General features: G+C 33.4%; 1 protein-coding gene across 1 annotated transcript in view; it reads left to right on the top strand.

Moving 5' to 3' along the window:
- The window catches only part of COL11A1 (collagen type XI alpha 1 chain), a 209,538-nt gene that overhangs the window by 40,836 nt on the left and 141,536 nt on the right, over positions 1 to 27,166 (top strand). Inside the window, exons 5-7 of the mRNA XM_062191844.1 lie at positions 20,275 to 20,403; positions 25,645 to 25,761; positions 26,346 to 26,438. Of these exons, the coding sequence (XP_062047828.1) occupies positions 20,275 to 20,403; positions 25,645 to 25,761; positions 26,346 to 26,438 (339 nt within the window). The remainder of the gene's footprint in view (positions 1 to 20,274; positions 20,404 to 25,644; positions 25,762 to 26,345; positions 26,439 to 27,166) is intronic.

The raw sequence follows: 27,166 nt of genomic DNA, 5'->3' as shown, positions 1-27,166 counted from the left end.
TAATATTTCATTGTCTGTATGTACCAGAGTTTATTTATATATTCATCTATAGAAGGGTACCTTGTTTGCTTCCAACTTTTGGAAACATTGAATAAAGTTGCTATAAAATTACATACAGGGTTTGTGTGGGTACGTTTTTCAAATCATTTGAGTAAGTACAAAATGTGGTTGCTTTAAGAATGTGTTTAGTTTTGTAAGAAACTGCTAACTGCTTCCCAAAATGGGGTATCATTTTGCATTCTTTCCAGCAGTGAATGGAAAATTTTTTGTTCCGCAACTTGACCACAATTTGTTGTTGTCACCATTTGGTTTTGGCCACTCTAATTAGTGTGTAGTGTGGGTGGTATCTCATTGTTGTTTAATGTGTAATTTCCTAATGACATATGATGTTGAATATAGAATTATGAATAATTCCAGGTAATTTATGTGAAAGGAATAACGATTATTTTTTCATATGTGAATGTCTAGCTGTTTGAGCACTATAAATTGAAAAGATTATATTTGCTACATTGCATTGCATTTATTCCTTTTTCAATGATCAGTTTAGTATTTTTGTAGATTTATTTCTGTACTCTCCACTGTGTTGCATTTACCAAATTTTTTGCCAATGCCACTGTATATTGATTACTATAACATTATAGGAAGTCTTTGAAATCAGGAAATGTCACTCCTTTGCCTTGCCCTTCTAAAATATTGACTTGGATTGCTAATCTGATTCTTTTGCCTCTTTTTATAATCTTTAGAATCAATTTATAAATATTCATAAAATAACTTGCTGGTCTCTTGATTGTGATTTTCTATAGTTTATAGATCAAGCTGAGAAAAACTGATATCTCAGTAATATTGAGCCTTCCTCCTCACGAACATGGGATATATCCCCATTTGTTTATCATTTTTGATATCCTTCACCTGAATTCTGTAATTTTTTCATGAGTATTTTCTGTACATTTTCTTAGATGCACACATGTGTATTTCATTGTTTAATTGCTAATGTAAATTATATTGTGTTTTTAATTTCAAATTATACTTTTTATGGCTGTTAAATAGGAAATTGATTGAACCATTTATATAGACTTTATATCCTCCAGTTTCACAATAGTCACTTATTAGTTCCATGGTTTTTTTTGGTCAATTCGTTTGAATTTTCTGAATACATCTGTGAACTACAAAGATCTGTGATTTGCACATTATTTGTGAACAAAGCCAGTTAATTTTTTTCCCTCTCAATCTCTATTCCTTTCATTCCCTTTTCTTGTCTTATTGCTTTAGCTAGAACTTCCAGTATAATATTGAAAAGTAGTATTAGGATAAGAAGTACTTGTTTTGTTTCCAATCATAGTAGGAAAGATTTGAATTTCTCATCAGTAATTATGATATAAGTTCTAGATTTTTGTAGTTCTTTAAAAAGTGGAAATCACTATCCCTGGCTTGCTTAGAATTTTAACATACATAAGTATATGATTTTGTTAAATGCTTTCCTGTATCTTTTGATATGCTTGTTATTTCTTTGTTACTGTGATTTGTTAAATTGATTTTCAAAAGTTTAATTAACCTTGTGTACCTGGAATGAATTCCACTTCTTTAAGATGTGCAATTATTTTTACACATAGTTGGATAGTTTTCTCATAAATTCTTGAGGAATTTTGCATTTATGTTCATGGGAGATATTGCTCTGTAGGTTTTTTTTAAAATTTAATATCATCATCTGATTTTGATATTAGGGAGACCATGGCCTTATAGAATGAGTTTAGAAGTATTCCCTCTGCTTCTGTCTTCTGGAAGAAACTACAAAGGATTGATAAAATATTTTGCTTAAGTTTGGTTGAATTTACTAGTCAACTAACCTTGGCCTGGTGATTTCTGTCTTGGAAATTTACTCATTTTTTTATACAATTTATTTATTGGATGTAAGCTTATTCAAATTTTCTGTTTCTTTATGTGCGAAATTTGCTGATTTTGTATATCAACAATATGATTCTTTTTATCCAGGTTCTCAAGTTTTGGGGCATGTATTCCTTTATCACCCTTATATAATATCTATGCAATCTGTAGTGATATCCTTCTTTGATTTCTGATGCAGTAATGTGTTCTCTCTCTGCCCCCCCTTTCTCTTTCTCTTCCTCTCCCTCTCTCTCTCTCCCTCTCTCTCTCTCTCTGTCTCTCTCGTTAGCTTGACTATAGACATCAATTTTATTGATATTTAAAAAAAAAGCTTTTGTTTTTTGTGATATTTTATATTTATTTTCTTTTTAATTATTTATGATTTAATTGCTAATTCTCTTGTTCTGATTAATTTGAATTTAATTTGCCCTTCTTTAGAATTTTATTAAAGTAGAAGTTCGGATAATTGGTTTTAGATCTTTTTTTCTTTTCTAGTACCAATGAAATCAATGCTATATGTTTCCATTTAAGTTCTATTTTTACTTTGTTTATAGTAGTTTTTAACTTTTTTGAGATTTTCTCCTTAAGCAATGTATTGTTTAGAAGTTTGGTTCTCCTATCCAAGTACTAAGCAGGCATTGAGCCTTTGATTGTAATGTAAATTTTAAGTATGCTATCTAAAAAAACGAAAAAGAAAGAATGAAGGAGGGAGGGAAGAAGGAAATATCATTACATTTTTAGAATTTTATCTATGAAGTACACTGAATTTGTTCTTTTGTATTAATATCACATTAGCATAAGAAAATTTCTGATAGTAAAAAAATAAAGCAAGCAAAAAACAACAAACAGTAGAAATGTGTTTCTTAGCATCTGTGTGTTTTGAACATTTCTGGATATATTTCTGTTTTTAGCTAATTGTATTTTTGTCTGAGAGCAGCAGACATTGCATTAATTATCATACTTAAAATGTGTTAAAGGATGTTTTATGGCTAAGAATGAGATCTACCTGGATGAAAAACCATTTGAACTTTAGAATGAAATGTAACATGTGTTGGAAGAAGTATCCTATAGATAGCACTTATATCCAGTTAATTGAGAATGATTTTCAGCTCCCTCTGTCGTTACTAATTTCTGACTGCTCTGTCCATTTCTGGTAAAAGGATGTTAATGTCTCCATCTTTAGTAGTAAATTTATTTTTCCTTATAGTCCTATTGTTATTGTCTCACATACTTTGATGCTCAATTGTTAGGTATGTATGTATGAAGAATTGTCATGTTTTATTGGACTATTAACTCATTTCTATTACTAAGTAATACTCTTCTTTATCATTTTTAACTACCACTGCTCTGAAGTCTCTTTTGTCTGAAATTAGTGTAAATATTCCTTTTCTTCTCCCCTTTCCAGAAGCAAAAGATTTTTCTCTGAAATTCACTGTGATAACCTTATGGAGCTCCTCCATGTAAAACTCCCCAAAGTGTAGGGTTTTCCATGAATGAGTCTCCTTAAAGTCTTTAAGTCTCAGAGTTTTTAACTCTCAGAATAAAAAGCAGGTTCAGGAACTACTCTGAGGCTTATAGGGGTAGTTTCAGTGATACTTTAGTTCTGTTAAGTTTTTCTAAATGAGTTTGTGTCTGTTAAATGCTTAATTACAGAGACAGTCTGAAATATATGTGGTTCATCACAAAATTAGATGACTTCTTTTTTCATTTCTCTCACTTAATTCTCCCTGCACATTTTCCAAACTGATTCCTCTGTCCAGAAAATAGAATTTCTTTAAATTTTTATCTGCAGTTATGTTGCCATGCTCAGCTAATAGAGTCTACTCTTGGCACAAAAGCTTGGGGGGAAAAATGAAACAGAACAAGAAAATAATTAATAAACCACAAATAATGTACCGCTTGTGAGTTCACGCCTCTAAATTTTGACTATTCCTCTTAAATTGCCTGACTTCTTAGAAAGTGTTCTTTGCATTTTGTTTAGTGTGTGTAGTTGTTAACAGGAAGGGTGGCTATAGTGAGCTTATGCTGCTGTGGGAGTATGAGCATTCCCAAGATACTAACATTTTGGAAATGTTAGCTTATCATGAAAAATTTGTGCCATATGGAGGATTAAGCATGGTACTTGGCCTTAGTCTCATCCTCCAAATTTCTAAAATTGCTATAATTCTGTTATTTCAGAATTCATCTTTCAAAGCTTCTTGCCCTAGTTTCTTTGTGGAACTTCTCTAATTAAGAAAGAAAAAAAATCAATACCATTTAATAATATCATATTATTCCATGCATCTAGATTTTAAGAGAAAAATTTTATTCATCAATCATTTCTCTAAATATTTATAAATATTTTGAAGGTCTTTCATAAAATGTGGATTCAGGAACAGAACAATGGAAGTCAGTGTGCACAAATGACAACATAATCCACTGTTTTACTTGGAAAATTAAAAATGAAGCCAGAGGTATCATTGAGGATCTAACAGATGCAGAGATGGTTGACTGAAAAAGATAAAATGTTTGCATATTTAATCACATGCATAGTAGTTGATGGTATTGATGCTGGAGTCTGTCAGTCTTAGTTTGATTTTTGGATTTGGAAATGAACCAGCTAGAAATCATAAACAAGATACTCAAATCCCTTTTTATTCATCTCTAAAATGGAATAACCATTCTACATATCTCAAGAAGTCTGTTGAACTTCAAATGAGTTAATATTTATAAAGTGTTTACATCTGTGTATTACAGTATTGACTGTTTTACATTTGTTTTTTAAAAAATACTCTTCCTTTCATTGATTATTTCTGAAAACAGATGAAAATAGCAAATACCAAACATGAAATAAAATTTGGTAAAATTGGTGTTTGAATACAGTCCAAGCCTTAAGTAAGTGTAATAAACACAAGTTCAATACATTAGTGTTAAGATCCTCAGAGGACAGGATACCCTTGGTGATAACAGGTTTCATCAACACCTTTAAAGGTTCATTGAACTCACAGACATGCTGGATTTCTCTAATACAGACTAATAAAAATGTAAGTGCAGTTATTTCTAAAAGGGGATCTTCTGAGTTTCATGCAGAAATAGTCCAGTGTATATACACAACAGTATCTTGTAGTTTTATAAATCATGTCATTTTTTTCTTCCTGTAACAAAGTTAGCATTCATCAGATTGTATTTAGTTATTGTTAATAATCTGTTACCAAGTTAAAGTCCCAAATATAATTTTTTATACTTCTGTTTTTTTCTGTTTTAGTAGATATTTATGTTCTATGGCTGAACTTGTATACACAAGAATATAGAGCCACAGCATCAGTTTCTTTTTTTTTGGTGAATTATCCTTAACCAAATTTGAAAGAAGCATCTGCTTTTTTTTGTTTGAAAAGTAATTACCTTTCTTATTTCTGCACACTGAGTTAGTCTGACAGTGTGGCGAACAACACACAAAAATGTCCTCCATTATTTATGATTAACCTGCAGTGATTCTGTAGGGCATTTCCCTGCTTCTCCTCTTAAACGCCACTACTTCATTATACAGCAGCTGGGTGGCATCCTGTTACCAGTCAGACCACGTGGGATTAGATCTGAACCACTGTTTTGTGAAATGCAGATAAGAGTTTTTGACTCTTATGACCTTTTTATTATAATTTCATATCTACTGGGATTTATGACTGGAACTTTTCCAAGAAACTCAATGAAGTATTTGGTGCAGGTGCTGATTTCAGAACTCTGTGCAAAATATTACTTGTTCCCTGAAAGGAGAATTGTCATTTTGGATTCATTTTCTACTTTGTTGGTTAGCACATCACTGTATTACCTGCTGCGAACCATGCACAGTGAAGATTCATGTATCTTATGTTGTCTCTTTTATAAATTTTTATCTCTGTACACATTGTGCCAGCAAAAAGTGATACTCTAGTCCTCCCCCCCTACACATACCTTTCAAGATATGTTGTTATTCACTGCATTTTATTAACTTTTCAAGGAATAACCCATTTTCTTTTGCATTCTTTTTTTCCTATCTATATTATCACATTTTTAATAATTATCTGTCAATGTGTAAATTTGACATTAGGCTATAGATTCCTTAAAAATAATTTGTATCTTGTGAATTTTTTTATTCCAGGGCAAGTGTTTGGAGCAACTGCAGTTAAGACAGCACACTGTGTCCCATAATAGAGTATCTGGGTGTAAGTCCCGACTCTCTCCCCAGTTCTAGTGTCCTGCTAATGCAGACCCTGGATGTATCAGGTGGATTCCTGCCACATAGGTGTGAGGGTTGAATTGAGTTCCCAGCTCCTGAGTTTGTCCTAGGCCTGCCCCAGCTTTGTAGAGCTACTGAGGAGTGGACCTGAACATGGGAGATCTCTGTCTGTCTCTCTTTGTGCCTCTCTGCCTTTCAAATAAATTTAATATATTTTTAAAATTTAGATACTCCAGGGGCAGCATCACACACAAAGTTTGGTGCAGAGCTTATACTTAGTGAAGATTAGTAAATATGCAAATTGATGTATGACCTGGAAATGGCTAACTTGTTGGAGGTGCCAGGAACTAGGAAGGGTGCCAATAGCTGTAAGATGATATGTGTCATTTGTAAGTTAGGTGTTTCTTTATGTAGTTAAGTATTTGGTTATTTTCTGTTGCAGCAGAGTATACATATGGCAAGCATAAGGGCTAGAGACATAAATAGTTGTAATAAAGATTTATTTATTTATTTGAAAGAGTTAGAGAAGGAGAGGCAAAGAGAAAGGGAGAAAGAGAGAGAGAGAAAGAGAGAGAGAGAGAGAGAGGTGTCTTCCATCCGCTGGTTCACTCCCTAGTTGGTCGCAATGGCCAGAGCTGTGCTGATCTTAAGCCAGGAGCCAGGAGCTTCTTCCAGGTCTCCCGTGTGGGTGCAGGAATTGGGCCATCTTATACTACTTTCCTAGGCCATAGCAGAGAGCTGGATTGGAAGTGGAGCAGCCGGGTCTCAAACTGACACCCATATGGAATGCGGGCACTGCAAGTAGTGGCTTTACCTCTACGCCACAGTGCCTGGTCCAATAGTTAAAATATGATTGTGTTTTTTAATAAAGACACAAAAATATTCAAGGGAAAAAGTAACAGGTGGGCCGGTGCCGTGGCTTAACAGGCTAATCCTCCGCCTTGCAGTGCCGGCACACCAGGTTCTAGTCCTGGTTGGGACGCCGGATTCTATCCCGGTTGCCCCTCTTCCAGGCCAGCTCTCTGCTATGGCCCGGGAAGGCAGTGGAGGATGGCCCAAGTCCTTGGGCCCTGCACCTGCATGGGAGACCAGGAGAAGCACTTGGCTCCTGGCTTCGGATCAGCATGATGCGCCGGCCGCAGCGGCCATTGGAGGGTGAACCAACAGCAAAAAGGAAGACCTTTCTCTCTGTCTCTCTCTCACTATCCACTCTGCCTGTCAAAAAATAAAAAATAAAAAAAAAAGAAAGTAACAGGTGGATCCATGATGCCGAAAATTAAAAGGTCCTTTAAACATGAGAACACATGTGCAAAAGATAAAAGCTTTGAATGAGCCCAGCAATTTTGTAAATGGTAGTATGATTTCATGGCATTTGCAGATGATTTGGTTGGGTGTGTAAGGACCTGTTTGCAATTTACATTATGCTGATGGGATTGAACTTTAATCTCTAAGTTATGTGAAATTTCTTGATGTAGGGAAATCCAACTTCAGACTTGTTTATGTTTCTTAAGTGATTATTTTTGGAGGGGGCAGTGAAGGAGTATTTTTTGGATAGAGTTTCAGTTGCTATGATTGGCTGAGATTTGCCTGCTTGTTTCAGAATATATTCTTAGGTTAGGTAACAGTCTGTTAAGACATTAAGTTGAGTTACCATCCACTGTACACCGGAAAACTTTAGGCCAATCTTAAAATATGTACTGAGGCATCTTCAGTACAAACAATTCTATTTAGTGCTAGACTTCTTGATATTTATAATATACACACAGTTAATGTGAAACTGTTATTTGTTATTAGCTCAAGGAAGTATAAGAATTTCAAGAATATTGAAATTATTATTTAAGTAAGTTTCTTAGAATTTTGTCTATTTAGGGCATGGTCTAATTCATTTTTGTTTACAAGATGACTGTACATAATTATTAGAAGAATAACAAGTATCTAATAATCTAAATATTGTCTGTTAATGTAATTATTAGTATTATTTGTTTCCTGGATAAAATAGGGAGCTTTTGCATAGCTCTCACTGTTTCTATCTTCCTCGCCTGTTAGTCTGTTCTCTAAGCAACAAACCTAGCAAAACAAGTATATTTTTGCCAGACTATCACCTTACTGAAAACATGATCGAGTGAATGAACACTGTCATGTCCTTGCTTAGAATCTGTCAGTGTGGCTTTACATCTCAAAGTATAAATTTAAGTCCTGTCGGTAGTCTGGAGGGTCTTCTGTGAACTGTACCATCCCTGCTGCTACTTCTTTATGAATTCATTAATGGCTCTGATCCTCCTGGTTCCCTCTGACCTACAACCTGTCTTTCTGGAACATACCAAGTGTGCTCCTGCATGGGGCTGCCTTGCCTATGGGCCTGGCCATCCACTTGTCTGTCTGGAACTCGCTCCCTGATACCTGTAATTTTTATTCTCTCCCATATTCTTCAGGCATTTCCCTCAGTCAGTGTCCCTTAATTAGTGAAAGTTTCCATAATGTCACTTGCTAATATGTCATTTCACTTCAGTATATTTTGTATCATTTCCCACCTTCTAACATACCTCCGTTATCCTTTATTGCTTTATACTCTCTGTAGTATTTATAGCTTTATGACATTATATTTCACTTATTTTGTCCCTTCCCTTGGAAAATAAGCTCTAAGAGGGCAGGAGCTTTTACAATATCTACAACATCTGGGCTAGTACCTTTTACATATTTTTTTGTTAATCATTGATAAATGGATTTTCCAGTACTTATTAATTCAAGGAGTAGAGGTCAACTGTGGTAAAAAAGGAAGCAGGAAGCAAAGTCAAAATACTTTTTGAGCTCTTTTATTTCTTTGATTGTGTGTGCTGTAGAATAAAGTCAAATCATTATCGTTCAGTTAACAACCTTTGTTTAACACAGGTAAATCAGAATGTCTAAAACAAATGTGTACCACTGTGGTAATGTTTTAGAAAATTTTAGAGATTTTCTATAATACTTCATAAGTAATTGTTGAAGCAGAAGTAAACTCAGCTAATATAGTTCACTTCTCATTTTCTTAAAACTTGTTTCTTAAGCTGGCTATAGGACTCTTTGCAATATAATATCCATGTGGGTAGCAGTTCTGTCTGTGATTGCATGATTTCCATCATTCTTTCATTTGAAATATGTTTCAGTTGCAATCTCTGATGCATTTTCAATGACATTAAAATTCATAGAATTTTTGCAGCTTTCTTTTACCACCTAAGATGGGAGAGAAATAGTCATTAACTGTATAGAATTTTTTTTTGTTTTTTAAAAAACTCTGTTGAGTGTCAAAGCCTACCAGAAGTCTGAATATACAGGAAGCATAAGTTTTCAATTAATCTTCTGATAAAGGTTGTTACTTCAGAATTTTATGCTGTGTTTAATATTTAATGTCAGCCTTCTTTCTGGGTAGGCAATCTAAACATTAACATGACCACTATACTTACCAATAAAACTCTAACATCAAATGTATACAGAAGTTTTAGTGCCAAGGAATTATTTTGTGGTTTGGATAGAACTTTGTTGCCATTGTTTTTACAGTGACACATGCTAGAGTGCTTAGCTACATATATTTTTCTTTCTTTTCTTTCACTTTTTTCCCTGATGAGCTTGGCTGATAGAATAATGACTTTAAGATTCCTGAAACTGAAGTTTTTGGAGCTTATTTTGGAAAAATTGTAAATGAATTTCACAGTAACATTCCTTAAAATTTATTGTGGTGATATACACATTTTCAGGAATCTTCCTTTGCCTATTTATACACAGTTTAAAGTTTTTTTTAAAAAAAACTTCTTTAATCTGTATTTTTTCTTAGAATTTCTGAGGAAATGCAAAATAAGTAAGAGCATTCTTAATTTATATATATTGAAATATTATTTGAAGTGCTGTCTTTTAATGATGAATAAATTGTATGCCTAAAGATACATTGATTAATTTTTTTTGCTTGAAGTTCTTTATGGAAAATTTCAAACACATCTACTGTAGTCACCTAACACAGTAATAAAATTAACAATTTTTATTATTATATAATATCCAGATTATTTTCATTTTTTTGAAATTGTCTCAAAAATGTGGGTTTTTTTCCCCAAATAAACCTTTTATTTAGGTATACGAATTTCATAAGTACAACTTTAGGAATATAGTTATTCTTCCAATCATACTTGCCCTCCTACCCACACTCCCACCCTTCCTCTTCCTCTCTCTCCTATTCCCAGTTCCATTCTCTGCTAAGATCCATTTTCAATTAACATTATGCACAGAAGACCAACTCTATACTAAGTAAAGATATCAATAGTTTGCACACACGCACTCACACACACAGCTGTTTGAGGAGAAGTTTTACAGTTGACTCTCATAATACAAATCATTGAGTACAGAGGTCCTGCATGGGAAGTTAATGCACAGTGACTTCTGGTGTTAATTTAACAGTTAACACTCTAATGTATGACATCAGTGACTACCTGAGGCTCTGACATGAGCTGCCTAGGCTATGGAAGCCTTTTGAACCCAAAAAGTTTGTCAGTATTTAGACAAGGCCATAAGCAGACTGAAAGTTCTCTCCTCCCTTCAGAGAAAAGTACATCCCTTTTGATGGCCACTTCTTTCTGCAGGGGTTTCATTCAGTTTTTTCATGTAGAACATTTTTTGCCACAGTGTCTTGGCTTTCCATGCCTGAAATGCTCTCATAGACTTTTCAACTGGATCAGGATGACTTAAGGGCTGATTCTGAGGTCAGAGTCCTACTTAAAGTGATTGTCATTCTTATTTTTTTTTTAAGATTTACTTATTTATTTGAAAAGCAGAGTTACACACAGAGAGAAGGAGAGGCAGGGAGAGAGAGGGGTCTAAAGACTTGGGCCATCTTCTACTGCATACCCAAGGCCAAAGCCTAGAGCTGGATCATAAGTAGAGCATCTGGGACTTGAACCGGCACCCACATGGGATTCTGGCACTGTAGGTGGCAGCTTTATCTGCTATGCCACAGAGCCGACCCATTATTGTCATTCTATGAGTATGCTATTTGAACTGTTTCTCATGTTGAATATTCTCTCCTTTTGAATTCTATTATTATTACGATACACTTGATCCTATTTATATGATCACTTTAACTCTTAATCCCATTTATATGTTCATTTTAACATTTAATATGGTAATTTTAACACTTAAGATGGCATTTTTACCACCCAGCATAATGGGAATTCAGGTCTCATGGCAAGTTTTTAAACTGTACCCTTAGAAGTAAGTCCATAGGAATATATGCAGAGCTATACAACTTTACAGTTACAAACTTCCTACTCTCTCTCTTATTCCCACTCTTATTTTTTACTGAGATTTATTTTAAGTTGCCTTTATACACATATAATTAACTCTATGTTAAGTAAAGTATTCAACAAATAGTATGAAGAAAAAACAAAAAACCTGTTCCTCGGCAGACATGACAAGGGCTGTTCAAGTCATTGCTTCTTAAAGTGTCAATCTCACTTCTACAGATTTCCTTTTAGGTGTTCTATTAGTTCTCACAGATTAGATTAGATTAGATTAGATATGGAATTTGTCCCTTTGGGACTGGCTTATTTCACCAAGTATGATGTTTTCCAGATTCATCAATTTTGTTGCAAATTACCAGATTTCATTTCTCTAACTACTGTGTAGTATTTCATGGTGTATATATCCCATAATTATTTATCCAGTCTTGGTTGATGGGCATTTAGATTGATTCCATATTTTAGCTGTTGTGAATTGAGCTGCAATAAACATGGGGTTGTAGATAGCTCTTTTATTTACTGATTTCATTTCTCTTTGGTAAACTCCCAGGAGTGAGATGGCTGGGTCATATGGTAGGTCTATATTCAGATTTCTGAGGTATCTCCATACTGTCTTCCACAGTGGCTTTACTACTTTATATTCTTACCAACAGTGGATTAGGGTACCTTTTCCCTCATATCCTTGAAAACATTTGTATTTTGTTGATTTCTGTTTGAATGGCATTCTAACTGGGGTGAGGTAAAACCTCATTGTGGTTTTGATTTGCATTTCCCTGATGGCTAGTGATCCTGAGCAGTTTGGTCATTTGGATTTCCTCTTTTGAAAAATGTCTATTTAAGTCCTTTGACCATTTTTTAACTGGGTTTTTTGCTTTGTTGTTGTAGAGTTTCTTGATCTCTTTATATATTCTGGTTATTAATACTTTATCATTAAATATTGTTTGAGTATCCATTATGTTCAGTTTCAGTCTAGGAACTGTGGAAATTTCGGGCACAAAACAGACAAGTCTCTGTCCTCATGAGGATTAGTTTTCAGAGAATTAATTAAACAATGTAGATTGAGTGGTTACATAGAGGAACGCAGACCATACTTTGCCTTCTTCACTTTCCTGGAAAGTGACATATGCACTGTTTATTTGAATCCCAAAACTTCATTAGTTTACATGTATACATGTGTGGAAGATAGAATTAGTATTTTAACAACTATATCTATATGATATTTCTCAAACTCATATTCTCTTTAGTTCTATATTGTCCCAGCAAATAAGAGTAATTTCAGATGGTAAGAGCATTTTAATAGGAAATTCCCATTTTCCAGTTGACCATGGCCCACATCTTTCACTGTTCTATAGACATTGCATGTTCAATGTGCAGACTAACTATATTCTGTAAAGAAGTTTTCAAATGTGACTCTAAGGAAACATTTTCATTTTCAAAATTAAAATAGTAAGATATGTATCAATTATTTTTTATTTACAGACTTCCTTTAAAATGTTCTTAAACTTGTATTTCATAAAATTATAAATTTTTGTTTTAATGAAACTTCCATTTACTAAAGGAAGCATATTATTCATGCTTACATAGTGGAGGAGTGCAACACAGTAAAATAAGGAATTGTTTTTTAAGAATCCATTATTTGGAGAAAGTTTTATTTTATATAGAATTAGAGTAATAAAATGCATAGAAATGCTATCACCAGTTATTTCTTTTCCATCTTTGACAGACATTTTCTCTAAAAGGCTTAAGAAGAGGTAGCAGAAAAGATGGTGGTAAAAATTAATACATGAAGAATGATCTCCAAATATCTGGTTTACTTACTTGGTTTGGATGAGTGTCAGTACAAATTAAAGTCATAATGAATTGGCAAAAACAGTCTTTTATATTCATATTCCAAAAAGAAAAGTCACCTTATTAATATGTCTAAAATTTATAGCCAACTCAAAAGCTATGAAATGTGAAGTAAATGTCAAATTCTATTGTCATCTTTCTGTGAGTTAGTAAAAATTGCATGTAATACAAAGACTGTATTTGACCTTTATGCTGACACTAGCTGTGTGAACTTGTCCTTTGAGTCTAAGTGTACAAATACAAGTTAAAAATATTACATGACATCTAATGTTTCCTGTCATTCAAAAAATACTTATTTCTCAAGTTAATTTTAAAAAGTAAAATTTAATATCTTCCTTTTTAGTTTTCTTATTTTAAATTATACTATTCTGAAAAGTAGTTGTTCGTAATAAGCATCAGAAGAATTTGTTTTAGAAGAGGAATAAAATTGCAGTAACATATTTTAAATGTTACAGACTTTAAGAAAGTTTGAATGAGGAATCCTCTTATAAGTTGAGAATCATGTAATTTTTTTAGATTTTTAATTTAAATTTCTTACATAATAGGTTTTATTTTTTAAAATCCACTAGGAATGAGCATATTGTTTTAGTCTTGATTTGCATTAATTTGATTAGTAACATTAAATGAAGAAACAAAAAATTTTGATATTAGATATGTTTTTAATACTTTTTTGTCATGTTGACATGAAATAGAACATACCTTTATTAATAAAGAACATGTAAAATCACAATTATCACAATTGTTTTGACTTTTTATTAGCACAATTAAAATGTATTCTATATATTTACTTATTTATTTTTAAAGATTTTATTTATTTATTGGAGAGGCAGAGTTACAGAGAGAGGGAGAGACAGGGAAAGGTCTTCCATCAGCTGATTTACTCCCCAGATGGCTGCAGTGGCCAGAGCTGAGCTGATCCGATGCCAGGAGCAGGGTCTCTCATGTGGGTGTGGGGGCCCAAGCACATGGATCATCTTCCACTGCTTTCCCAGGCCATTAGCAGGTAGCTGGATCAGAAGTAGAGCAACTGGGACTCGAGCCACTGGCCGTGTGGGATGCAGGCATTGCAGACGGCCTAATCCACTGTGCCACAGCACCAACCTCCTGCAGTATCTTCTTAATAGCAGATCCTTGAGATGGTCAATTATTACCCCTGTTATAAATCAGAAATAGTCTATTTTTATTTTTGTTTTTTCTTTGCTCCTTATTCTGTTGTAAAGACAGCACTTGAGAAGTATAAATATTAATAAACTTGTATTAACTCAGTCTGTATTAGTTTTATGACTACCATAACAAACTACCAGAGACTGGGTACCTTAAATAGCAGAAATTTATTTTCTTACACTTCTGAAGGCAAGCATTGTGTCAAATAGTGGCAGTTTCTTCTGAGGCCTCTTTCTTTGCTTATAAATGGCTGTCTTCTCCCTTTATCTTCACATGGTCTTTCCTTTGTCCCTGTCTGTGTCCTAATCTCTTCTTATAGTAGACCAGCCACATTGATTAGGGCTTATCCATTAATCTTTAAATCTTAATTACTTCTTTAAAGACCCTTCTCCTAATGCAGTCACAGTCTGAAGTACTGGGGGTTAGGATTTCAGCATTATGAATTTTAGGAGACAGATTAGCCCATAGCACTCAGTTTAGGCAAGCTCATTTTGCCATTGATTATTAATGAAAAAGATGGTTATGCTTGCTACAGAGGAGATGGTGTTGTGGTGCCGTGGGTTAGGCTGCCATTTATGACACTGGCATCCCATAACTGAACACTGGTTCAAGTCCTGGCTGCTCTTCTTCCCATCCAGCTTCCTGTTAATGTGTCTTCGAAAGCAGAGAATGATGCCCAAGTACTTGGGGCCCTGCCACGTATGTGAGAAACCTGCATGGAGTTCAAGGCTCCGGGCTTCAGTCTGCACCAACCCCTGTCATTGCATCCATTTGGGCAGCAAACTAATAGACAGAAGTCTCTCTCTCTCTCTCTCTCTCTCTCTCTCTCTCTCTCTCTCTCTCTCTCTTTCTCACTGCCTTTTAAATAAGTAAATAAATAAATGAAAATAAAGTCTGCTTTAGAAAGAAGTATAGCTGTCAGATTGAAGGAAACTTTTCTGATTCTTAATGATTCTTGCAAATTGGTTTGGCTTCAGAGATAGAACCTGATGGTGTGCAGAGAGACAGGAAGGACGGTTTGAAAGTACAGTAGAATATTTTCTTAAGTGAAAAACTGAATTTATTGAAGAAATGATCATTAATTTTCATTCTACTTCTTAGACTTAAGATTTCACTCTCAAATCTTTTCCTTTTATTATGCTTCTTATCTGAGTAAATGAATTTGTTACTCAGCCAGTTTATTCCAGAACCTGCGGAATTACTATACACTTCTCTCTTACACATTTGTCCTGCATTTATCCATGCCACTCCCATTCCACTCCAATGCTAGCATTCAGTATCACAATGTCACGTGATGGTTTTCCTAATTTCTCTACTCTATGTACTCATCCACTCCATTCTTGCTACTGCTGCCTTGATGTTCTCAACACTTTATTCAAATAGACTTCTGATTCACCTGACTCTAAACTGGAAGCTTGCAATTCACCCTCCCCTTTATTATCAAATTGATTTTGTTGTCTTTCAGTATTTATCAGTTAATTATAGTGTTCAATAACATTGAGTGATGCATCATGACCTTCAGGGTTAAATTGACACACAGATTCTTTTCTAAGTTGCTTCCTTAACTTGTCTTGTAAAATCCTTCTCCTTCCACTCTATCCATGTTCACCATCATCACCATACATGGCCATGATATTTCCCTCTTGATCTTTTTCATCTTGCTATACTCCTGTATGCTCATAAAACATTAAGATTTGTCAAAGAAGCATTTCATAAAAATGTTCATTCTCATTGAGATACCTATATGTTAACAAAGACAAGAATGTGCTACAGAAGATTGGAAACTGGATGATTGTATAGAAAATAGTTGTTCTGTTACTTATTCCCGTACTAGGGAGATAAGACATTTATTCTAGAAATTTCTGAAATTCAATCAGATATATAATCAATTGTTATTGGAAATCTTCTTCTCCAGGTATTACCAAAAGTAAATTATTCTTTTACAATGTAAAAAATGTCCAAGTTTTAATATAAAAGTTAAGATCTTTCAAGATTCAGAATGCAATTGAAAGCCTTATAGAATTGTAATCACTGGTTGCTAGGACAGACAAGACAAGCCACTGCTTTTCAATATACATTTATCTAACATCTGAAGTACATAGCAACTGTTATGGTTATATATGGATTCTCACTGCTTATCTTGTGGTCTTGTTATGTTATAACCATATAATCTACCATAGGTCACATTATTCGATCAGATGAAACTGAACATGTCAGTTTATCAGAACCATTGGTCATTATCCAGAGCAAGTTGCTCTGCATTACAATTCAGAGAGTTCTTAGGCTGGAAATTGATATCATTCAAGCACTGGGTGGCTTCACGTAAGATGAGGAGTTACATCTGAACATTCAGAAACATAATATTGACACATTGATGTGTGACCCTAAGGCACTAGATTGATTTTATGTACCATACTTTTTCAGTAAGTGTGTTCCTACACACACTCTCACATAGCCCTCAAATTCTTTTTACTTGTGAATTTTGAAGATCACTATGTAATTTATTTCGTAGTACAGAAAATGAAAATATCTAGGCTTTGCAAAATCTTACTGTATATCCAAAACAGTTAAAAACAAACAATAAAAATTTGTTAATGCATATACTTTTTTTTTGGTTTTGAAAGGAGGGTATGCTATTATTTATATAATTGTTATTGCAAAAATTGTGGTGAGATCCATTGGCAATGCATGGGGCATTTAGAAGAACCTCATATGTTTAGTGTCTATTTAGTTCTTTTGCATTTTCATTGCTTTTTTCCTATAGATCCATATCATCTATAGAAAAATACTATAGTATATACCCTGTTAACACAGGTTAAGATTACAAGGTAATTGCATCAACTCTACCTTAATCTTGAATTGGTGGAGCATTAGAGTAGTATATTATTTTCATTCCTGTCTGATATCAGATTCCAATTTTTACTTGGTAACTTTTACTCTTTTCCAATTGTGGAACTTTTTATTGAATCTAAACATTTATAATTTATTCAAGCTGTCATGATGCTTTTATTTACAGACTGTCTTGCAACATGTCAATGATTAATATATAAAACACTGTAAAAATGACTTGTGGGAAAATAGTACTTTAGATTTTTTACTGAATTTTCCAGCTTCTTTGCAGCAGGTTTTTTTTTTTTTTATAGCTAACCATTAAACACCTGAAATAAGAATTTATAATGGAAAAGTTGGCAAGATTCAATTTAGTGAAGTCAGATACCTTAAATAGAATAGTAAGTATTTAGGAAACCAGTATTCCTGTCAAAATATTATTTTAAATATATATAATATATATATTATATATCATACATATCTTTGTGTGTGTGTGTGTGTATGATGCCAGTATTTTTGTGTTTCAACAACAGCTCATTTTGTTTATTATATATCAAGTAAGGATTTTAGAGTTTTTAGTCCTGGAGAGGACCTTAGAGATTATCTGTCAGTGCATTCAATTAAGTCAGGTGAAATCAAAGGAAAAGCTGGCAGAAAACTTAGGGATTAGTATTTTCGATTGAAATCCTCAATGATGCTATTTCTGAATGATGTGTTCATTGGGATCAGTGAAGCCTCATTATTTTTTATAATAGAATTAAGAATTGTGTATTCAAATTTCTCTTCATTATTTTCACTGATAAAAATTCATACATGGTTACTTGGTGTCATAAATTGATAGTTGGTGATTGAGAAATGCCATCAATATATTTATGGAATTTGTAATTTGCTTTGTATTCAAAAGCAGTCAGCCTCAGATAATATTAGAGCCGGTGTTATATATTTACCAAAATTTATATTGTGACATGACATGAGAGTAAATATTTTTAGATTGGAACTGCTAATAATAGTATGATCAGTCTACCCGAAATAGTACTCAACTTGGATTATTTCTGCTTTTGCTTTATTTCATGTTTCACTAACAATCATGTAAGCATTTTCTTACCTGGATGTTACCTGGGCATACTACCAGGTTACATGTACTTTCAAAGCACTTTTTTGAGTGAATAAATGAATGAATTAACACTTGAAGGAAGGGACCAAACAAGTGGAATAAATCCAGCAAAATCAGAGAGAGGTCAATGGATAAATTTCTGAATTTAATGAAATTTATCACGTGGATAACTAAATAAAGTATCTCATGCCCTGAAACTTTATGGTGGTTGTATACTTTTGACCTTTAAATTAGTTCATTTTGTAGTGATAATGAGAAATTACAGATAGGTATCACTAGTAGGTACAGGAGTGAGAAAAACATTAAAAGAAAAAAATTGGAAATGGAATATCCATAAAGGGCTCTGAAATGCTCCAATGTTCTAAGTAACTCCAGTTAAAAGGGACAGGGAAAACAGGAGTTTGAAATAATTCAAAGTAGAATCAGGAGTTCTAAAAATTCAGACTTATGTGCCCAAACTGAGAAACTTAAAATCTCCAAGTTAAATAGATATCACCCTAGAAATTCCTCTGCTCCTGGGTATCATGATTTTTTTTTTTAAATTATTTATTTATTTATTTGAAAGTCAGAGTTACGCAGAGAGAGAAGGAGAGGCAGAGGGACAGAGAGAGAGAGAGGTCCTCCATCAGCTGGTTCACTCCCCAATAGGCTGCAATGGCCGGAGCTGCGCCAATCTGAAGCCAGGAGCCAGGAGCTTCTTCCGGGTCTCCCACACAGGTGCAGGGGCCCAAGCACTTGGGCCATCTCCTACTGCTTTCCCAGGCCACAGCAGAGAGCTGGATTAGAAGCGGAGCAGCCAGGACATGAACTGGTGCCCCTATGGGATACTGGTATGTAGGCAGTGGCTTTTCCTGCTATGCTACAGTGCCGGCCCCAGAGTATAATTCTGTAATAATTTGCATATGGCCCACAGATTCATATCCAATGAGCTGTATGTTGAATTGGACTCATGTGGAAGTAGTTAGATACTTTCAGGAGCAAAATATTTGGCTCTTTCTTTTATTTATGGTCCAAAATCTCTTAAAATAAATCTTTAGATACTTTTATTAAATATTTATAGTCTCTTTCACTTTAATTATATCACATAGATTTCTAAAAAAGTGACTTTTACTATTGCAATAAAAAACTCCTTTTTTCTTAATAAAAATGCACTAGGGGCTGTTTGTGACATAGCAGATTAAGCTGCCACCTGCAAGCCAGCATCTTGTATGAATGTCAGTTCATGTCTTAGCTGCTTCACTTCTGATCCAAGTCCTTGCTAATGTGCCTGGGAAAGAATTGTAAGATGCCGCAGTGCTTAGGTCCTGCCACCCAATAGGCCTGGCCCAGTCCTGGCCACAGCAACCATTTGGGAAGTGAACCAGCATATGGAAGATCTCTGTCTGTCTCTCTCTGCAATGCCTTTCAAGTAAATAAATAAATATTTTTTTTAAAAGTGTACTAAACCTCTGCTTTTTATTTATAATCTAGATTCTTCTGGTATATGCATTTTTCATTTATCTTAGTCAGAATATCTCTTCTTACTGATTCCTCCAACAGAACGCAATAGCTGACTATGTTTTCACTTTAAAACATTTCATATAAATTTGCTTAAGAGTAACAATTCAGTGTAATTTAATTGAGCTCTTTAGTCTTTTTTTTTTTATCTTTGAATTACCTGTATTTATATCTCATTTGTCCTGTAGTGTGTAAAGTTCTCTTGAATGAAATAAAATTGAGTCTTAACAAATGAATGCATATGTTACAGGTTTCTTTTGGAAGGAGAATTTATTTCTAAAATAACATAAGACGATAAGTTAACATTTACAGCTATTTGTAAAACAGATTGAATCTCTCAATCCTGTAGACTCTTCTTAACATTAACTATAAGTAACTTATTTTTGTTTTTCAAGTATTTAAAAATAAACTACATATTTTGTTGGATAAAACTTGCTGTGGACATATGTGCATTTCAGTATGCTGACATCGTCATGTCTGCTTCTTTGCAGGGGGACATCCAACAATTGTTGATCACAGGGGACCCCAAAGCAGCATATGACTACTGTGAGCATTATAGCCCAGACTGTGACTCTTCAGCACCCAACACTGCTCAGGCTCAGGAACCTCAGATAGACGAGGTGAGAGGCCTAAAGCAGGGAAGGTGTATCATTTCGATGGTATTGACTTGTCCTAGTAATGTTTTGACTTTTATCTCTTAATTCAATTTTTGTTAAAATACACTTTGTATTTAATTGTCTAGGAAGTGTGCCTCATAGATATTTTCTAATTCTTCCCTCTTTTTAAACTATTTTGTTACTTGGAATGTTTAGAAATAGAGATATATCATTTGTATACTGTACACATCAACATATCATTTTGGGGGAGAGGGAGGTTATTCCTAACAGTTCTGTGTCTGCCCTTAGCTCTTAAAGAGGTGACATATCTTCTGTGTATTTGCCATTTCCCAGGCCTTTGACAATTCACATGGGTGAAAAAAATGGCATTACTATTATCTTCAAGTTTCCATAATTAGAGGTTTTATTTTTTTAAAAAATTTCTTATAGGAAAATTAAAAATAAAGCAAACTGAAAGGGTTTTAGACTTTAGTTGGGAGCAAAGCTATGTTGTTAGACATTTTCATCAAGCAAAGAATGTTAAACTTTAGAAGAGGAACTTTGAAAACCTCAAGAGTGCTATAAAATAGCTCAAATAGCATTTTTCTCCTTCTCATATACCATTTGGTGCTGCTTTTGAGTTTTAGTATTTAATATAGATTAAAGTTTTATCTCTTGATTTATTATTTTTTCTGCATGTGAATTCTAGCTGGATTTTGTATTTCAATGGCTGAAAAAATATTTTCACACCAATTTCCTTTTTAGGTATGATAGTGAATTCTGTTGTACTGATCTTTTCCGTGACGTAATATTAGTGTTTTTCTTAAAACAGGGTAAAGTCTTAAGAAGCCCACAGGAAGGCAAATATGAGAGAGCAAGGACAAATTACTTGGGTATATTGTTTGCCTGTTTCACAGTTCTCAAGTGCCTCTTTCCCTTTATTCCCTCATGATTCACTAAACAGATTTTCTGTGAATTTAAATACAATAGGTAAAATATCAATCTGGTTTAGTGTTTTTATCTGAGGATGTGTATGATGATTTAATAGTAAAATTTATAGTGTTTAGTGTACATATTCATGATTGATGATATTTGTTTGCTCCTTTCTAACGAAAGCTAACATTTACTTTTTAAGCAAGTTATGGCTTTGATTTTTGGAACGAGGAGAGACCATATTTTTATATATCACGTTGAGGTGTTTGGTGTGCATGTTAAAATGCTGTTATGTCAGGTGAGGTGAATTATTTTAAGTGAAGATAATTTTTATCCATGTTATTAAGTTCAGTTACAAGCAGGCCGAGCTACCCTTTTCTACTTTAGTTGAAGATACGTTTATTTAAGAAGCTATTGAGACATTAAACTTGCTTTTACCAGAAGCACTTGGTGAGAAAAACAACACACTGTTCTAATAGAAACTGGATGAAAATCTAGTTGGGTAATGCAGTAATAGATTCCTTTGTTACCAGTTTCTACATTGAATGTGTCACAGTGAAATGTTTTATTCTTTTGTAAGGCAGAATCAGCTTACACTTTCTTCCCTAATTAAATTACACTGATACCTCAATAATAAGATAATCATTCTATACTAGTATTAAAAAATAGTCAAATTAGTAAGCAGTCCTTGTATGAATTTGATTTGGACCCTACACTGGTCCTTGTCCCTCACCCAACTCCTAAGAGATGCCAAGCAGTTTGGAATTCAAGCCAAAAAAACACCTGAACTCCGCCACTAGGCAACACTAAGATGCCCCTCTATGGCACCAGACGCCAGATGCTTAGAGAGAAACCCACCATGAAAAGGTGGAAGTCTGAGGACGTCACCTGTGCCCATCCACCAGTGTATTGTCCCCGTGTGATTCATTCTTAGTGTGCTATACATACTATAATATTTTATATGGAAGCTGATGTTTTTAAGAAATGGTGAAAAAGAAAAATGAATCAAAGGAAAGATAGTCTTTCATAAAGGAATTTTAAAAATAATCAACTATATTGTTTAATCATTTTTTCACTTAATATTTGTTATATATGCTGATTCTCGTTGGTGCACAGAATTTAGTTGATGGTGTTATTTTTCCAACAAATTATGTAAGAACAGACTATTTTGACATTTATGGAAGATCCTGTCTCCTCACATACTCTAATTTCTGCTATCCTACTTAGAGATCAAAGTTGAAATCATTCAATTACTGCATGCCTTTTTACAAACATTCATCTAATTCATTAGAACTAGTTTTTTTAAAAAGATTTTATTTATTTATTTGAGAGGTAAAGTTATAGACAGTGAAAGGGAGAGACAGGGAGAAAGGTCTTCCTTTCATTGGTTCACTCCCCAAATGGCTACTATGGCCGGAGCTGCGCCAATCCGAAGCCAGGAGCCAGGAGCTTCTTCCTGGTCTCCCATGTGGGTGCAGGGCCCAAGTACTTGGGCCATCTTCTGCTGTTTTCCCAGGCCAGGACAGAGAGCTGGATTGGAAGAGGGACAGACAGGACTAGAACTGGTGCTGTTATGGGATGCCGGCTCCGCACCTACTGCACCATGGTGCCGGCCCCTACAACTAGTTCTTTCTTCAAGCTGTTTTGAAAATTACATCAAGAGAAGGTAAGAGTTATCTCCAGAAATAGATTATATGGCTTCATACAGACCAGCAGTGCTCTCAAGCTGCTCTATCTCCTAAAGACAGATGCTATGTAGATAAAGAAATAAGAACAAAAGCAATGATTCTTTCTTTTCACTCTTGAGCAAGCACTGAGAGAAAGATGCTTTTAAGTTCTTATTGAGAGGAACATGTTACTTTCTCCATGATTCTATTTTGATTCTGGTTGGTCTTCTTTTGGAAAGATTTCAAATGGAGCAATGAATTACAGAAACTAGAAGAGGTCCAATACAATATAAAAATATGATACAAAGTAGATTGACTGCTTTTGTGTGTGTGTGTGTGTATATATATATACACTATATATATATATATTCCTGAATACTAGACTTTAGCTAAAATGCAAGTAAATGTTCTATGTTTAAAATTGGCCATTTATGTATTTATTGCTTTTTGTTTTCAAAATTCACTATGGATATGCATGATTCTTAAGTCTGTTTAATTTTAAAACACTAAAGTACAAAAACATCTTATTTTAATGCCTTTATTTATTTATTTTGAAAATTCTAATATTTCTTATTCTAATGTGGATTGCTATAACTACAGAAAAAAATTACTTATTAGACATTATATAATCACCATGAAGGTCTGTTGAATATGTAGACAAATTTAGCATTTAATTATTTCATTTACCTAGTCATTCTATTAATAATCCTTACAACTAAATATTTTAAAAATACTTTGTATTTTATCTTGCTTGCAAAAGTATGAAAAATAAAATGTTTAAAGTATTTTATACTTTCATTTTTCTATTTTCCCAAATTTTATGTCAATTCTAATGTGAATAAAGCTTTGTTGAATTACTTCCAAAACAAATTCATTTGTAATGAAGCTATTATTAAAGGGATAAGATCACAAATTCATTTATTAATTTCATCAAATTGGAATTGAATCATCACAAAGTACACTGAAGCAAGCTCCACATTTATATTTCAGTATGATCTTCAACTGAATCATCAGGCAAAGTTCGTTCTTGAGGGCATTTCATTAGGGACTAGATGTACAAAATTGCCAGGGAATTAGTTTTGAACAGACCCCATTATATGTCTTTTTGAAATTTGCATTCATTTGCATTGCTATATCTAATGGACCTTATTAGAAGGCAATGCAATCACAATTTTCTAAAAGATTTATGGTCAACAGTTATTCTGTTGGCACATTAAAAGGGATTAGTTGCAATGTCATGAGAGGTTCAGCTGGCACATGTTGGGATTTTACCCAATGTAATAGGGAATTATAGATAAATTGCTTTTTGCCTCTATATGTATGTATTTGAGAGTTTAATCTTGTTGACTTTATTGTTTATTTTTATGTCATATATCAACTTAGTTTATTTATACGTATTTTCATTTAAACAAGTTCAATGTATTTCATAATATCTGTATTCTTGATTGACAAACAAAATTTTCATAAAGATATTTAGTATTGATGATGAACACTTGTTCCTTAAGTATGATACTTTCATGTCCCTTTATTAAGAAGCATACCATTTTCCAATTAAATTATTTTTTTAACGAACAGTAGAGTTTATTTTATTTTTTTCCTAGAAATCTTTTATTTCTTCATGCATTTCATAAATATGACTTGAGGAACATAGTGATTCTTCCCACCATACCCGCCCTCCCATCAAATTCTTTTAATACAGAACAGGTATAAAATACTAATTCAGATGTGAATTCAGTTTTAGTAGTTTAAGATTTCTAAGTGAGATACCCTTTTTTAAAATTGAGAAAATCGGTAGTTACAAATATTAAAATAATATGTTAACTGGAAGCATCTCTATTTTTAATCTATAAGGCTTCACAAGTACTTGGTGCTCACTTTGATCTTAAGGCTGTAGCAAATTGGATATTTTGTATACATTTTGCTGATATATATAATATATTAGAATATATTATATATAATACATTTCTATTAATTTTCATTGATTCTAATATCCCAAATAGAATATAAAGATACTTCATGTTTGTTGTATTCCCTTTCCTTTTATCCCCTTTCCATATCACAATAGACATGAAGTCCATTCTTACTTGGGAAGACTCAATATTATTGTTTTTAAACATATACTTTATTGATTAAAAAGTACTCATTGAACTTACAGTAAAATTTGTATGTGGGAAGCATGCATAGCATTTTTTCAAATTAAAATTATCCTATGTATTTAGCAGCTAGGTCCAAGTATATAATTGCTATGTTTGAATTAATATTCAGTAATTAAAAGTTTGAATGATTATTCAAAACTTTTAGTTTCCTCACAATCTTAACCATTATTCTGCTTTTATAAAACCTGCTTTATCATTCTTGTTAGTATACTCAATGTAAGCCTAATACTTCAATGCAATACAAAGTAACTTTTAAATAACAGTGCAATGGTATTTCAAAAAATTGTGGAAAAGTAGAATTAAAAATGAATTTATTTTGATACAAAAACATTTTGCAATCTGTGTATAGTTTTCTCCTCATATATATTTTTCACAAATTTTTTGAAGAACCTCGCATTTCCTTGTCACTTAACATTTACTCTAAGTAAAAGTTAAGGTGATTCCTACTTTGTCAGTAGTATTACTTGCAACTAACAAAATTGCCTGATATTTTCTCCTTTGCAATGTAGTATGCACCTGAGGATATAATCGAATATGACTATGAGTATGGGGAAGCAGAATATAAAGAGGCTGAGAGTGTAACAGAGAGACCCACTGTAACTGAGGAGACAATAGCACAAACAGAGGTAAAAACAAAGTGGCGCCTTTGTATGTGGTGTCCTGCTGTCCGTCATCTTGTGGTTCTCATGTTGACTGTCCAGCACCTTTCATTATCTTATTCCTGTAAACAGTTAACTATGATCTTTATTTGACAGCGGCTGACCTGGAGGAATAATGCCCGTTTTTGCTTCTTCCTTTCGTCTGTGCTCCTTGTTCCCCTTCTTACTTTATTTATGTTTTCCATTCCATCTTTCACCAAATTTTACAGAAAAAGAAATCCAATTTCAAAAAGAAGATGAGGACAATGGCCACTAACTCAAAGGAAAAGTCAAAAAAGTTTACACTCCCCAAATCTGAAAAATTTGCATCCAAGAAGAAGAAAAGTTACCAAGCAGCAGCAAAAGCCAAACTAGGGGTAAAGGTAGCGAAGAAAAGCAATCAAGATCTATCCTAGATGAGCTGGAAGATCTCTGATGATGAGACATAGTCTTAACCCAATTAGATAAATATTTATTTGGCTAATACTATAACCTAATTGAATACTATATGCTATATATTTTGGAGTACCTTACTTGTTTATCGATTGTTTTTTATCTGCATTTATCATTAGGCGAATATCGTTGATGACTTCCAGGAATATAATTATGGAACAATGGAAAGTTATCAGACAGAAGCTCCTAGGCGTGTGTCTGGATCCAATGAGGTAATACACATAGACGGTATTAATTCACAGACTACATTTTCCAATATGAGACATATATTTTGCTATACCTCACTCTGGAAGAATCTATAATTCCTGAAACACTTGATGTTTCTATCCCTTTACTAATATAACAGAAGTAGTGGCATTGGTTCATTTCGTTGAAGTCAATGTCAATTTAGGTTTTGCATGACTCTTCATGCAAATGCTAAATGGATCAAACTAAATTGACTGTTATTTTCTTGATTGAGCAAGCTCTTCAACATGTTGTGACAAAGAGTATTCACAACATGATCTTTTATGAGTGATATCCTCTAAAGTAAAAATGTATCATCAAATGATACATTTAGATTTGTATTCTGTCCTGCTAATAACCATGCATTTTTATGACAGCAAGCATTTTGAAAACATGTTCATTTATTGGATTTTAATAACTATTTATATTTTCAATCTTGTTAAGAATGTGATATTATATATGTTTAAACTAATAAACTTTAACATTTCCATTTATTTTCCATAAAAATTCTTAATCAAGTGAAGATACAAATCAATCTTTCTGAATTTCATATTGTAATTCATTCTGCTCAAGAAAAAGGCAGTGTACAACTCAGTTTTCCTTTAACTATGTGGCATATATTTCTTCATAATTTTGTTAGAAAACAAGTTTAAGAAATATGTGAATAGTGTAATTATTATAAATTTACATAAAATGTGACTAAATTCAAACTAGT

Source organism: Lepus europaeus, chromosome 5, assembly GCF_033115175.1.
Source record: "Lepus europaeus isolate LE1 chromosome 5, mLepTim1.pri, whole genome shotgun sequence".
Lineage (NCBI taxonomy): Eukaryota > Metazoa > Chordata > Mammalia > Lagomorpha > Leporidae > Lepus > Lepus europaeus.
Note: the sequence above shows the minus strand (reverse complement) of the source record. Positions and strands in the feature narration are given on the sequence as shown.